This window comes from Lotus japonicus, chromosome 1, assembly GCF_012489685.1.
Source record: "Lotus japonicus ecotype B-129 chromosome 1, LjGifu_v1.2".
NCBI classification, from domain to species: domain Eukaryota; kingdom Viridiplantae; phylum Streptophyta; class Magnoliopsida; order Fabales; family Fabaceae; genus Lotus; species Lotus japonicus.
In genome coordinates this window covers 29,496,103-29,510,301 of record NC_080041.1, presented here as the reverse complement: position 1 = coordinate 29,510,301, position 14,199 = coordinate 29,496,103, and the positions used below count along the sequence as shown (strand labels likewise).

The 14,199-nt window shown below is 36.2% G+C and overlaps 2 protein-coding genes across 2 annotated transcripts; both read right to left on the bottom strand.

The window, feature by feature from the left end:
• Window positions 1-4,189: 4,189 nt before the first annotated feature.
• LOC130734342 (uncharacterized protein At4g08330, chloroplastic-like) lies at window positions 4,190-7,723 on the bottom strand. The gene is made up of 2 exons (XM_057586708.1): window positions 7,417-7,723; window positions 4,190-6,196 (listed from the first exon to the last, which is right to left on the bottom strand). Exons 1-2 carry the CDS (start codon window positions 7,503-7,505, stop codon window positions 5,800-5,802), a joined length of 486 nt encoding a protein of 161 aa, XP_057442691.1. The 5' UTR covers window positions 7,506-7,723; the 3' UTR covers window positions 4,190-5,799.
• A 5,600-nt stretch (window positions 7,724-13,323) lies between these two features.
• LOC130732164 (uncharacterized) lies at window positions 13,324-13,791 on the bottom strand. Its single transcript, XM_057584274.1, has 2 exons — window positions 13,618-13,791; window positions 13,324-13,524 (listed from the first exon to the last, which is right to left on the bottom strand). The coding sequence occupies exons 1-2, from the start codon at window positions 13,789-13,791 to the stop codon at window positions 13,324-13,326; spliced, it is 375 nt and encodes a 124-aa protein (XP_057440257.1).
• Window positions 13,792-14,199: the final 408 nt, after the last annotated feature.

Sequence of the window (14,199 nt, the reverse complement as noted above, 5' to 3'; positions counted from 1 at the left end):
TATGTTTCCTATCTACCTATCGGTTTCCAGAAGCTTTGCCCCAGGATCTATTAGCTTTGCTCCAAGCGGTGGTGGGTTGAGGGTTTTGATTTCGAACAGTGTGCGGAAGACCATCTAGAACATCAAGGAGACACGGGTAAGGGAGGAGGATGAGATTTATGCAATGCTCAAGTTCAGTATTTTCCCCAGCGAGACTGCACAGAAGCTTCTCCTTCATGGTATCATCATTTACTTATGTTTCTTTGTTGTCGGGTTATTTCGATCTTGATGCCACCAGTCCTGAAGATACTATGAAGCAGTGTAAGTCTTTGTTCCAAGTTAAGTATTTTCCACAACTACGTGTTACTGAGAAGAGATGAGAGCAATTGTACAAATAGGTATGTACTCGGAAGCAAGAGGTACAACACCAAAACCTTTCAACATTATTCTGCTGCCATATTTTTTGCATGGCTCAATCAATGTTTCTTTTAATCATGCTTCAGCTTTTTTGCTTTCTTCTACTGATGGCTTGGCATATTTCTACCTGATAGCTACCTCTATTATGTGTTAAAATTATCTTTGTGCCAGATTCACTAATTAGAAAAAAGACTGAAAGACCAATTTGAGGTCTGAAGCATGTTGGCTCTTGGATACAGACCAAGGTTAGTACTAAAGCAGAACTTTTTATTTTTTCTCCAGTTATGTGCAAATTCTTATGAAACTAATTTACTTCAACAGGTTATTATTTTATATATTAAGTGTTATATGTCTTCTGCAATGGAAAAAAATAATCAGAGGAGGAGGGTGATACACCAGAAATTCAATATTATAAAGAAGAGAAGCACCTATTTGAAAAAGGTAGATTACAGCTAGGACTGTTGCGGCTCTAAAATTTATAAAATTCCCCTAAAGTCATTTTGGTACTTTACTTTCTGCTAAAATTTGAATGGCATTTTGTGCTATTATCTTTTGGCTATCCTACTAAGTTTTATATATTAAATAACGTGTTCAAAAAATATATAGATTTCTTTTTTGGAACACTTAAATTAATTCATTTAAAATTGGAGGGTCATCCTTGCAGAAATCAGGAGAATTGAATATTCTACATGGAAACATCTTCTAAGAGTGCAGAGAACATTCTTCTCTATGAAATAGGTATGTTCTGAATGTCTTTAAAATACTTTGTCTAAAATGTAGTTGTATTAAACCAATCAAATTCAAGATTTTGGAATATATAGCATACAAATTGGATCCATGTGTATATGTCCTAATTTGATATTAATAGGTACTTGGATGTTGTTTGGAACGAACCAGGAAAACGTCCCACCTTGATCGGAGGTATCATTCATGCCCTCTCTCATTTATAATTAACTACATGTTTCTGCATTATTTGTGTGTTATAGCACTGCTCAATTGAGGGGATTCCTGATAGAAACATCGATATGGTTGATAATCAGGATACTTTGCATACCACTACTAAAGTTACACATGCTTATTTAACACACTGAGGTACTTTAAGAAACCAATTTATGATGGAAATCGTATTGCAGAATCCATGGGACACCTTTCTTAATCATAAAAATGGAGGATAACATGGTGGAGGTTTCATTTTTTTTTTTTGAGAAATTGGACATCTTCTATGTGAGGCTCAAGTGTCATCTTAAACATAGACAAAAGGTGAATTCCAAGGTCTTAATTTTTGTAGTATTTTAGAACAAATAGTGATGTTTTGATTTGGAACTCTTACCAGTAGAATTGATCCACATTGCTTCATATAAATTGTTTTTACGGGTATATATTATGAAGAGGCGATTCAGAGTTCTATTCATACGCAATATTTGAGACCAGAAGGATTACCTGCAGTGGTGGTTAATCAAATTAGGATTCTTTCAAGCTCAAAGAAGACAAGTAACTGGATATAGGAATTAGTCCTATTTTCCTTCCTTTTTTAATTCGTTTTGTGCACCACAAAAACATACAGAGTTAATTGTACTTTTAGTCCCTCAACAATACCATGTGTAATTTTGGTTTCCCTTATATTTTTTAGCAGATTTAGTCCCTAAATTTTTTTAAATTGTCAGGATTAGAATTTTGATTAACTATTGATCTACCAACTACGCAGGTTCAACTATATGGCTATATCAGAATGTCACCCTTTTCTTTTAATCATTTTGAGGTCCTGAACCCTCCAATTTTCACCCTTTTTTCTCCATCTTGAATACAATGTACTAACTTAATTTCCTTAACTTATTTTCCTTTCCATTGTGTTAACAGGTGAAGTGCTTCTTATTGTCCTCTTCCGCTCCGGTAAGTCCTCAATTTTTTCTTCATGTATTTCCACTTCAACATCTGAAGACTGAGCTTCTTTCAGTTTCATGTTTTGATTTCGGCCTATTGTTTTCTCACTCATGCTTCCTTTCAATTTGTGCTTCTATTGTCCTCTCTTGGTAAAATCCTCTTTTAATTTCATTTTTTGTGACTTTTCAGTTCGACCCTTTGTTTTTTCAAGCAAAATGTTTGTATTTATCATACACAATTACACATATTCTGATTGTAGTTACAGTCGTTACATTTCTCCATTTTTTTCATTTTAAATATGGTGTACTGATTACTCTAAATTTTCTCTTTATGTTAACAGGTGAAGTGCTTCGTGGTCCTCTTCCGCTGGTGGGAAGAATTCTTAATTATTTGTCTTCTTCGTGTATTTTCACTTCGACATCTGAAAGCTTTTGTTGCATGTTTTGATTTAGGTGCTTTCCGAAGAATTTTCTCCCGAAAGTTTTTGGATTTTGATTTTAAAACCGCTTTGTTGTTGTTGTGAAAATGGAACATCGATCCTCTCAAGTGTAAAAAAACTTGAGACTGAAGTTGAGTATTCATTTACACTCATATTTCTCTTCCATCTCATTTCCACACATTTCTCTTCCTATATCTCTCTTCTATTCTTATCATATCATCTATCATATCTCTCATTTCTTCTTTATCCCACAAGGTGGACGTGAATATTTCATTTGTGAACAAAACATTTTTTACATAAATGGGAAAGAATAATTTGATGATTCTTCTTCTAAGTGTTGCACAGTGCACACCGTGAAATGGAATAAATATGAATTAAAATGTGTTCCCTTCCTGTAGCTCTGTAATAATGTAATTTTTTTATCTTTGTTCCCTTCCTTCAACATCTTGAGACACATCACTAGGTAGCCATTATAGCTCACCTAAATTTAATCTATAGAGTCTTTGTTCTTCAGAATATCCACATTAATTGGAGTGTGGATATTATATTTAGGTATTGCATTTTGAATTTTGAAGTTCTAATCTTGGTTCTAGCATTCTACATTTCCACGCATAGAAAGTGTCTATATGTAAATGCAAACTCTTACAGTTTCAAAATCGTCACACAAGAAAATCCGGATTTTGGACGTTTACTGAGGTAATTTGCATTTGAGACTAAATTTTGAATTAAACATAATTATTAATTACAATGAAAAAAACACGTCCAATGAACTGTTCACAACACACACAAAAATAGTTTAATCAATTGGACAAAAACTTTACCACTCTGAAAATTCTATTTACATGTGCTTACTAATATAGAAGTTATAAAATAAAATAAATATTCTAAATGTGGTACTTCAAGGAGACTTTAGGCAAATTTTTAACAGTTGTGTATAAGGGTAGAATGCAGGATATTATCCATGCCATTGTCAATGCCTCTTATCTTTGAGATCATTGTCAGGTACTTTCACATTTATCCCTATAATGTCAGTTTTCAATTTAATCAATCATTACAAAACCAAATAAAAATTAACCCATTAGAACATATATTTCTAACAATAATATAATTTAATAAAATATTTTATGCTTCACAAATTTGACCCAAAAAAATCTAAAATGACTACTGTAAACTATTAACACCAACTATAATAATAGTTCTTATTTTTGGAACATGAGTAGGCACTTTAATTGACAAAAAATGAGACTAAACCGGAAGATTAGATGCAGAGGTTGCTGAGTAAGATGAAAATGCAGGTAAGCACATATAAGATGAAAATGCCCTGAACATCCCTCGAGAATTTTTTATTCCACATACAAGTGATCCAATGACTTCTATAGTTAAGTCTACTTATCCATCTTTCCTTGAAAACTACAAAGCTCCACAATTTTGTCAACGATGTGCTATTTTAACTCCTACAAATGAGATCGTTGATAATTTGAATAAATACATGATGTCATTGTTGCTTGAAGAAGAGAAAACTTATTTGACTGACGATATGTCTTCATACAACAATTGTGACAGCCAATATGATATCCACACACCAGAGTTTTTAAACACAATACACTCTTCCGGTTTGTCTAATTGTCAATTAAGGTTAAAAATTGGTGCTTCAATAATGCTTATAAGAACATAGACCAATCAGCTGAAATGTGCAATGATACACGTTTGATTATTACTCGAATAAGGACATATGTTTGAAAGCAAAGGTTATCTCTAGAGCAAATGCCAGACAAAGAGTGTATGTACCAAGATTAACATTAACTTCATCAGATAGTAGAATTCCTTTTAAATTTCGAAGTACACAATTTCCTATAGCATTCTCTTTTTCCATGATAATAAACAAAAGTTAAGGACAATCATTAAAAAAATGGGGTTATATTTTCCAAATAAGTGTTTTCACATGACCAATTATATGTAGCATTCTCCAAAGCCACGCACCGTAAAGATTAAGAATCTCTATTTGCGATAGTGATGACAACAATATTCATAGAACTTCAAATGTAATTTACAAATAAGTCTTTCACAATTTTATATGAAGAAGATCTTTTTACAGGAAATGTGCAACGATACACTCTCAGCTTTATTCTCAATGTAATTAATTCAATTGCAAAAAACTTTCGTGGCTATTTTTAGTATATATATGTTACTTTAACTCCATGCAATAAATTATTCAATAGATATAAAAATACCATCAATTGAGCATTTAGGAAAACAAATACAAAAGATAAAAATAAAATAGCAACTCAAAAAAACAAAAACAAACTATAAGTACAGAAAAAATTACAAATTTTTGATTTCATATATCTAAAATAAATTTAGTTTGTTTAATCCATAAAATATCTCTAAAAAACACGCAAGTTAAAAGAAACACACAAAAATGAATATCCCCCGTGCATCGCACGGGTAAAAGTACTAGTTGATTTGATAAAAATTAAAATATTTTCATTTCACATGGAAGACCTTTATTTTCTTTGATCCAATCTAAACACCTGTTTCATGTGTTTGATTTCTAATTAAAATTTATAACTTTCAACATTTCTTTTCAATTAAGACAATATCGCAAACAAGTTATTTGTAAAAGACATTATAAAATGTAAGTCGATGTTAAAGAGCATCTTCGAAGCACACTATTCAAACAATTTATATCGAAATAACATTTTTCCCCTTTCCTTTTAATTTCTACTTTTCTTCCCAAAATATATAAAACCTTGGAATCTGCCAATTCAAAATAGCTCACAGAATGTCACACCTTAAGCAGATTTTAAATTAATTCTTAAAACCATTACATTCAGCTATTATGACTTGTTTGGATACGGAATAAAGAGCACTTATTAGAGCATATCTACCCAAAAAAGAGCAATGAATAAGCTCCAATAAGTGTTATTTAGTCCGCATCCAAACTGGCTCTATTTACATTTGGATGAGGTAAAAAACAGATAACTTACCAAACCGGAACTCTGCATTTATTAATAAACTTCTAGCCTCAAGGATGCAGGTGATTACTATGTAGGAAGGGTTAGAACAATTTTTACCAGGTATTCTCAAGTAAACACAGGGATTCGAGATTCTTCAGAAGATGAAGGTTGTAAGGCACGAAGGCGAATGTCATATTTAATATGACTGGCCGCTTCAGAGGCAGGAGATGATTCTGCTCCGTCTGACACAAGAGGGAAGGATGAAGTGTAACCATTGTGTGCATTTCCAATGTGGTTGCCGCACTTGCGACAAAGCAGCTTAGTTCTTCGGCGGAACAAGCCCCATGAGTGCTTACTAAAATGGGGCACACACTGAAGTTCATCAACCCGGGTAAATCTGCTATCATCAATATTGAAGAATGATATAATACCTCGCCTTATGGACTTCCCATATTTAGATCCTATGGATGAGAAGTTTCGGTTTGAGGAGGATAGGTTCAGCTCATAACCACAGTTGCCACAGCTGCCAAAATATAGAGATAACAAATTGTCATTGCAACAAGAAAAGTTTCATCCATGGAAATCATAATCAAAATAACAAGTCATGTCTTCAATGTACATAATGACGTTTGAAGAAGAAATGGTTATTATAATAAAGATCATGTTAGAAGAATTTGGCCTATGGCTCGTTTACATTGAAAGGGAAATGGAATATCATCAAAGATGCTCAAATTATAGCATTTTTAAGTTCAAGATGCTCAAACTATAGCACTTCCCAAGATGCACAATCCAAATCGTCAAACCCTCATCTCAATCAAGTTTTGGTAAATGATTGGCTCCTTTTCCATGAAAGGTGTCTAACAATCGGTGCTTGTCCCACTAAGATCCAAACAGAGCTTGAGGAGGGTACTAATTAAATCATAATAAAAAATGATAAAGATCACGTTCCTATAGTTTTTTTAAGAATATATATTCAGTGAAAACTACATTACAATCTGGAATCATCAGTCAACATCCAATCTCTAACATATCAAGTCTAACCAAAATAATAGACAAAGGAGAAACAAAACTTATTCTAATGTGACAACTGCAATCTGCATGTGAAATCATCTTGAGACAAACTACCTCACACAATCGTAACCAAAAGCAAATGCTGATCACGGAGAACAGTTTGCTGCATCACTCAGCATACCACATTCATCTAGAATGATCAAGCAATCCTAGTTGTGAAAAAAGTGACACAAAGCCCCCAATCTAGTATTGTTACTAGTAGCTTCCTACATGCGTAAAAAAACCTACCACAAATCCAATGCACACTATTAGAATTTTGGAGACCTAATTCAACCAAAAAAACTAGCTCAACAGTTTAGGGTTGCTCTAGCCTTTATAAAGGCTATCTATGTCAATCATATCCCTAGCCAATGCGGGACTTCTAACACACTGTATAATTACAAATCTAAAGTTCCCACTTAAATCAAGTAGCAAAATAAAAATCACCCCATTAAGTATGAAAGTGACTATTATGCTAATTATCATTAGTTCCAATTCATATACAGATACAATGTATCCAACCACGACAATCTCCCGAAATAGGGTTAAAATTGGCAACAAATTTCACATCTATGTCAAAATGAAACAAATACAATGACACATAAATTAAACCTAGAATATCCAAAACCTTGTAACTACAAAAAGAAACCATAAAAATCAAAGAGAAATTGTTGTTGATTCTAAGAATGAAACCTGTAACGGACATCCCTCTGAGAGGAGCAGGAGAAGGAGGAGTATGTTCGATTGTAGTGACCATCTCTGTTGATATCCGAATTATCCATTGATTAGTATTCGCCGGCGGTGGCGGTGGCGGTGGTGGCAGAAAAGCCACCGTGGCGCGTGTGGGAGAGAGGGGTTGTGGGAGTTGGGCTAGGTTGGAATTGTTGAGAGAACAGCGTGCACCGGACGAATCGGAAGCGCGAGTTTGACCCAGCGGAATGAGATGGAATATCAAAACGACACAGTTTTTACGATGGACTGGGCTCACAGCAAGGTCATGATCATGAGGACAGAAGCTAAAGAAAGAAACCTCTATTTATTTTATTTTATTTTGATAATGCTATTTATTTTTATTTTATTATATAAAACTTTTTTTAAGAAATAAAATCATCTCGATTTCGATTGTAAAAAAAAACTCTTTTTTTTTAACTTGATTGTAAAAAAAAAAAAAAACAGGCGAAGATGTCATTACATCATTGATCACCAAGTGATCTACATTCTACAGCATGTTGAACATCTTCCATCCATACAGAGTTGGGAAAATCATGTGTTTCTAGCCAGAAAGTATGCAACTAAATTGTCTTAACGTCTAACAAAAGCAAAATGAAAAAAACTAAAAGCAGTACTCCCTCCGTTCCTAAATATAAGACCTAATACAAAAAATTGCGCTTATTAAGAAAACATTAAATGTGTTCAATTAGTGTATTGGTTTTTTAAAAATGCATACATTCTTCCATATTTACCCTTTGTCATTTTCTCTCACTAATTAATGGTAAGTGGTAATCAAAACTTGGGAATTGAAAACATATAATTAATGTGGAGGGTAAAAATGGAAGAGTACAAAACCTTTTGTTAGATTATTGTAACTAGGTCTTATATTTAGGAACTTCAAAATTTTGAAACTAGGTCTTATATTTAGGAACGGAGGGAGTAACTAGTAAACGACACTCCCGAACAATAGTATCCAGATATGATAAACCATGTGCCCCTTCTTCCACCACTCAAAAATCTGTAACCAATCTGTTATGTGTGCTTTGAATGATTTGATATTAGTTCTTAAAAGAGTTTTTGTGCATGAGAAAAACGACGTAAAAAACTAATCACACAAAAATGTGGATTGATAAGGAATAATATTGGCTTAATTGCAGTTTTCGTCCCTGATGTATAACGCTTGTGCAATTTTGGTCCCCTTTGTTTAAAACGTGCAATTTTGATCCACCTAAGTTCTGGACGTGACAATCAAGTCCATCTGTTAGTTCTCCGTCTAATCCTTAACGTCGTTAGCTTACGTGGACAATTAAAATGACATGGAATTGCTACCCGCACCACCCGTAAATTAAATTAGGAAAATAAATAAAAGAATTAAAATTAAAACAAATTAAAAAATCTTTAACCCTAATTCCCAATGTATGGGTCGAATATAACCCATCCAATCTTAGAAACCTATCCTTTTCCCTATCTTCTTCGTGCGATTCAAGCCCCTGATAATCCTTCACCTTCAATCTCCTTCAACTGATTGTGAGAAGCTGTTCGATCGAACGGCTAGAGCTGAAGATTCTTCAATGGCCGATGGACCCGCGCGTGGGAACAGAACACGAACACGAGGAGCACAGGGACAACGACCTGGAAAGGAGCATGTGGTCCCTGAACCTGAACCAAGCACATGCGAGAAGGAACCTTTTGAACCGTATTGGTTATTGGGAGGGGAGAAATTGCCGGAAAATTACCGCTTTAGGTACGAATCTCTAAATTTGTCTTGTCTTTTCTCTCTTGAAGCTCGGTTACTGCTTAGGTTAGCTTGGGTATTGATTTCTTAGTTAATGGGGTTGCTGTAACACTTTTGTTGTTGGTTTGTAGGCCTACTGGTTCTAATATAATTACAATTCATTTATGGCACAAAGGGTATTTTGTGGATGAACCCAGATTTGATTATGCTCATGGTGTGTGTCAAAGTTTTGAGGGGTGGGATGTGGATGAGATAAATTCGATAGAAATTGGCAAATTGGTGAAGTCACTGGGTAATGCATCATTCAAATGCTTGTGGTATAGATACCCTGCACTTGGTTTGTTCAATGGCCGCAGACCATTTAATGAGGATGCTGATGTGATTGAATTTCTGAAAGATGTTAAAGGGCATGATGAAGTGGAGTTCTTTGTAGAGCATTGGGTAGATAATCAGATTCATGTGCAAGAAGGGATTGAAAGGGGGGAGGGGAGATTTCAGTTGAAGTTCTTAGTGATGGCTTCTTCAGTCAACCAGAGGTTCTAAGTGTGTTAAACCATTATGAGCAATCTGTTGAGCAACCTGTTGAGCAAACTGTTGAGCATCCTGTTCCTCAATCTGTTGATCAATCTGGTCTTCATTCTGTAACTGTAGAGACTGTGGTTGTTGAGGAGTCTTTCCCACCAAAGAAGAGTGTGGGTGTTGAGAGTGTAGTCATCCAGCAGTCCGAGGTTGTTCAAGAGGCTGTTGTTGAGGAAGAAGAACCATTTCCATATTCTGATGAAGAAGAAGATGATGAATATGAGCCTGCAACAGATGAAGACGTGGATTCTGATGATGTAAGTCTAGATGACCCTGACTATGATGAAATATGGGACTGGGCTTATGTTTTGCCTCCTGTAACAACCAATAATCCTACATTGGATCTTGTACCTGCCTTTGCTGCATCAAACAATCCCAATACTAGTGGATTTGATGACTTTGAAGATGAAGATGGGGATTCTGAGGAGTTGGAGACACCACCTGGAAGTGATGATGAAGAGGATCAGAGTGTGTTTTGCAGCTTGTAAAAGTGCTTTTGCTACAACATGTAGGCCTTTAATAGGATTAGATGGACCAGTCTTTGAAAGGATCTACGTGTGTTTTGCAGCTTGTAAAAGTGCTTTTGCTACAACATGTAGGCCTTTAATAGGATTAGATGGTTGTTTTCTGAAGGGAGTCTATGGTGGGCAATTGTTGACAGCCGTGGGGAAAGATGGTAATAACCAGATGATGCCTATTGCATTTGCAGTAGTGGAAGCAGAAACAAATGATTCATGGTCTTGGTTTGTGGATCTATTGATGGAGGATCTGAATGGGATTCAGAGGAAGCCATGGTGCTTTATTTCAGATCAACAAAAGGTACTAAATTAGCTTATTTTCACTTCTGAATTATTTTCACTTTAATTAGCTTATTTTCATTTTAATTTGCTCAAGTATATAATCTCACAACTAATATCTTTTCCTCTTACATGTAGGGTTTGGTCCCTACTTTACATGAGCTGAATCCCAATGTTGACCACAGGCTGTGTGTCAAACACTTGTATGGTAATTGGAGGAAGAAATTCCCAGGTGAGGAGATGAAAGGGGCATTATGGGCTGCAGCTAGAGCAAGTACAATGCCAGAATGGGAGAAAGCAATGGAGAACATGAAAAGGTTGAATGAGGAAGCATGGAGAGACATGTCTGAGATCCCTCCAAAGATGTGGACTAGAGCTGCCTTTACAACATACCCGGTGTGTGATCTACAGGTCAATAACAAGTGTGAGGCATTCAACAGGGCTATTTTGGAATGGCGAGACAAGCCTATTATCACTCTCATTGATGGTCTGAAATCTTACTTGACTAATAGGATTGTGAAGCAGAGAGACTTGATGTTGAGGTATAGAGGAGACATTTGCCCAATGATACAGCAGAAGCTAGAAGTAAACAAGAATTATGCTGATAGATGGAGTCCTCTATGGCATGGAGATGGGACCAGGTCTTACTTTGAGGTTTCAAATGGGTATGACAAGTATGTAGTTGACTTAACAATTAAGAGTTGTGCTTGCAGAAGGTGGAATTTGTCTGGTATTCCCTGCTGCCATGCAATTCCTTGTATTTATCACAACAATGAAATTCCTGAAGACTATGTTAATCCTTGGTACAGGTAAAATAACTTACTTGCCATGTATTTATTACAACAATGAAATGTCTTACTATTTGTGAATGATTATGTGAATGTTGACTGAGTTTTTTTGTAGGAAATCAACATTCCTGAAAACTTATGAGTATATCATTATGCCCTCAAATGGTCCTAAGTTGTGGTCCACAAGCTCAGCTCCACCTCTGAAGCCACCCTACATGAGAAGGGCACCAGGAAGGCCCAAGAAGCAGAGGAGGAAGACCAATGATGAGCCTAGGAACCCTTACAAGCTGAAGAGACAACAAACCACAGTTAAGTGCGGCAGATGTGGGGAATGGGGCCATAATGTTAGGACATGCAAAGGCAAGACAGCTGCTGATAGGGAAATACCTGTTGGTGGAAATCAGGTAACATCACAAGCTTTTTTTAGCTTTGACAATAATTGATAAGTGATTCAGTACTTTGACAATAATTGTTTTTTATTTTAGGATCATACACAGCTGGTTCACCCTGAACAAAGGGTTAGAGAAGGTGGATCAGGGCCAAGTAATGCACAAAGCACTGGAGCAGGGCCAAGTAATGCACAAGGCACTAGAGCAGGGCCAAGTAATGCACAAGGCACTAGAGCAGGGCCAAGTAATGCACAAGGCACTAGAGCAGGGCCAAGTAATTCAGTTGCAAGAAGGGGATCTGGGAGAGGAACAACTGTAGCTGCTGCTACTGTTAACAATTCAGCAGCAGGAAGGGGATCTGGGAGAGGAAGAGTTGTAGCTACTGCTACTGTGAACAATTCAGCAGCAGGAAGAGGATCTGGGAGAGGAAGAGCTGTAGCTACTGCTGTTGTGAACAATTCAGCAGCAGGAAGGGGTGCTGGAAGAGGAACTGGGAGAGGGAATGCAAAGCCTGCAACTGAAGCTGGAAGGGGATCTGTGAGGGGTACTGGGAGAGGGACTGCAAAGTCTGCAACTGGATCAGGAGCTGGAACGGGTGTTGTAAGAGGACAAGGAAGAAGAGTTGTTACAAATGCTTCTCAAGTGGATGAAAGGGCAAGAAAGAAGCAGAAAATGGTCCAAGGAACTCAAGAAAGCAATGCATAAGTGAATATGCATTATTCTGTCATTTTGTGTAACATTTTCTAAGCTTATTTTATGACTTAGTGTGTTTTGGATCTTAGCTGTGATGTGTGTTTAATGTCATTTTGGACAAGATTCTGTTTAATGTTAGGCCTTAATGTTATTTGGCTGACATGTCATTTTGGACAAGTTATGTAATTTGTTTAATGTCATTTTGGACAAGTTATGTGATGTGTTTAATGTCATTTTGGACAAGATTGTGTTTAATGTCATTTTCTACAAGTTATGTGATGTGTTTAAGTGCAAGAATGATTCAAGTGAAATTCTGGAATGTATCAAGTGCACCAATGAAAGTGCAATTCTGGACAAGTTTCAAGTGAAATCTCCCTTAAAACAGAGGAAATTTTGACAGAGAAAGTGCACCTGATTTATAGTCCTTCTTAGGATCAGTTCTTAAGGAAATCCACTTTTGGTTCTTACTTTTTTTGGTTTGTTTCATGTCTAACTTTACAAAGCAAGAATGATTCAAGTGATTGTGTTTATTCTCATGATTTGAATTGCAATTCTGGAATTCAAGATTCAAGTGCAATTCTTGACAAGTTTGAAGTTAAATTCTGCATAAAACATAGCAAATTTGGACACAAATTTATGCATAAAACAAAACAAATTTCATTGATAGGTTCACATTCTCCAAATACATTGCATTTTTGGACCTCTAACCAAAACACCATGACTCTAAGCAGCATACACAACCATGCCTCTAAGCAGCATACAAATTCTCTAAACATCATGTATCCCAATACATAAACCCAATACATGAAGTAGATTAAACCTCTGAACCCGTAACCAAAACACCATGCCTTCAAATACATACACAACCATTAAACCCCTAACCAATGAACCATGCCTCTAAACACAAATCAAAGCTTCCTATACATAAGGCCAATCACCATAAGCAACACCACAATGACTACGCAGCATATTCCAGTACACCCAAACCAAAATTTCTCCTTCTTCTTCAAGCCTTCAACCAAAGTAAGTAACCAAGCAATCACCTTCTTCTCGCGTTGATTGAACTCACGGTCATGCCACTGGAAAAACCCACATCTCCTATTCCTTCCCTGACATATTCCAAATGAAAATTGTTGTTGGGATGAGGTAAGAATCGAGAAAAGCATCTCATTCAACCACCAAATTCAGTACCACATGCTTACCTGATACAAGCCACAGCCATAGAACCTTCGCCCTGGGTTTTCATCTGTCCACGACGTCCTCAGAGGGGTAACAACCCCACAATCGCAAACGACGACTCTTCTCCTGCCATGACCGTCGCTCGTGCTAGTCGCAGACGATGAAGCTTGGGGAACTCGTCGATGGTTGGTGTCCATTCTCCTCCGTCAATGGTTCTAGCTCTGAAGGAAGCTCTGCTCACCTATCTCTGCTTCAATCGATCGATTGATTATTAGGGTTTAGAATTGGGAAATTTGGAAGGACAAATATTTGGGTAATGTTTTTTTTACCATTGAATTTTTTTTTAATTCACCTGTTTTATTTACGTGGAGTTCTATGTGGCAGTAGGGCCAAGGCCATGTCATTAATGAGAGCCACGCGTGCTAATTTAGACGGAGAACTAACAGATGGACTTGATTGTCACGTCCAGAACTTAGGTGGATCAAAATTGCACGTTTTAAACAAAGGGGACCAAAATTGCACAAGCGTTATACATCAGGGACGAAAACTGCAATTAAGCCAATAATATTATAGACCCAATAAATTGACTCATTTAGAAGAGGTTC

Excerpts from the sequence above, each read along its gene's own strand:
- LOC130734342 (XM_057586708.1), bottom strand. The coding sequence starts at position 7,505 with ATGGATAATTCGGATATCAACAGAGATGGTCACTACAATCGAACATAC. Across the intron at positions 6,197-7,416 it reads CAGAGGGATGTCCGTTACAG|CTGTGGCAACTGTGGTTATG; the intron begins GTTTCATTCTTA and ends ATATTTTGGCAG.
- LOC130732164 (XM_057584274.1), bottom strand. The coding sequence starts at position 13,791 with ATGGACACCAACCATCGACGAGTTCCCCAAGCTTCATCGTCTGCGACT. Across the intron at positions 13,525-13,617 it reads ATGGCTGTGGCTTGTATCAG|GGAAGGAATAGGAGATGTGG; the intron begins GTAAGCATGTGG and ends GGAATATGTCAG.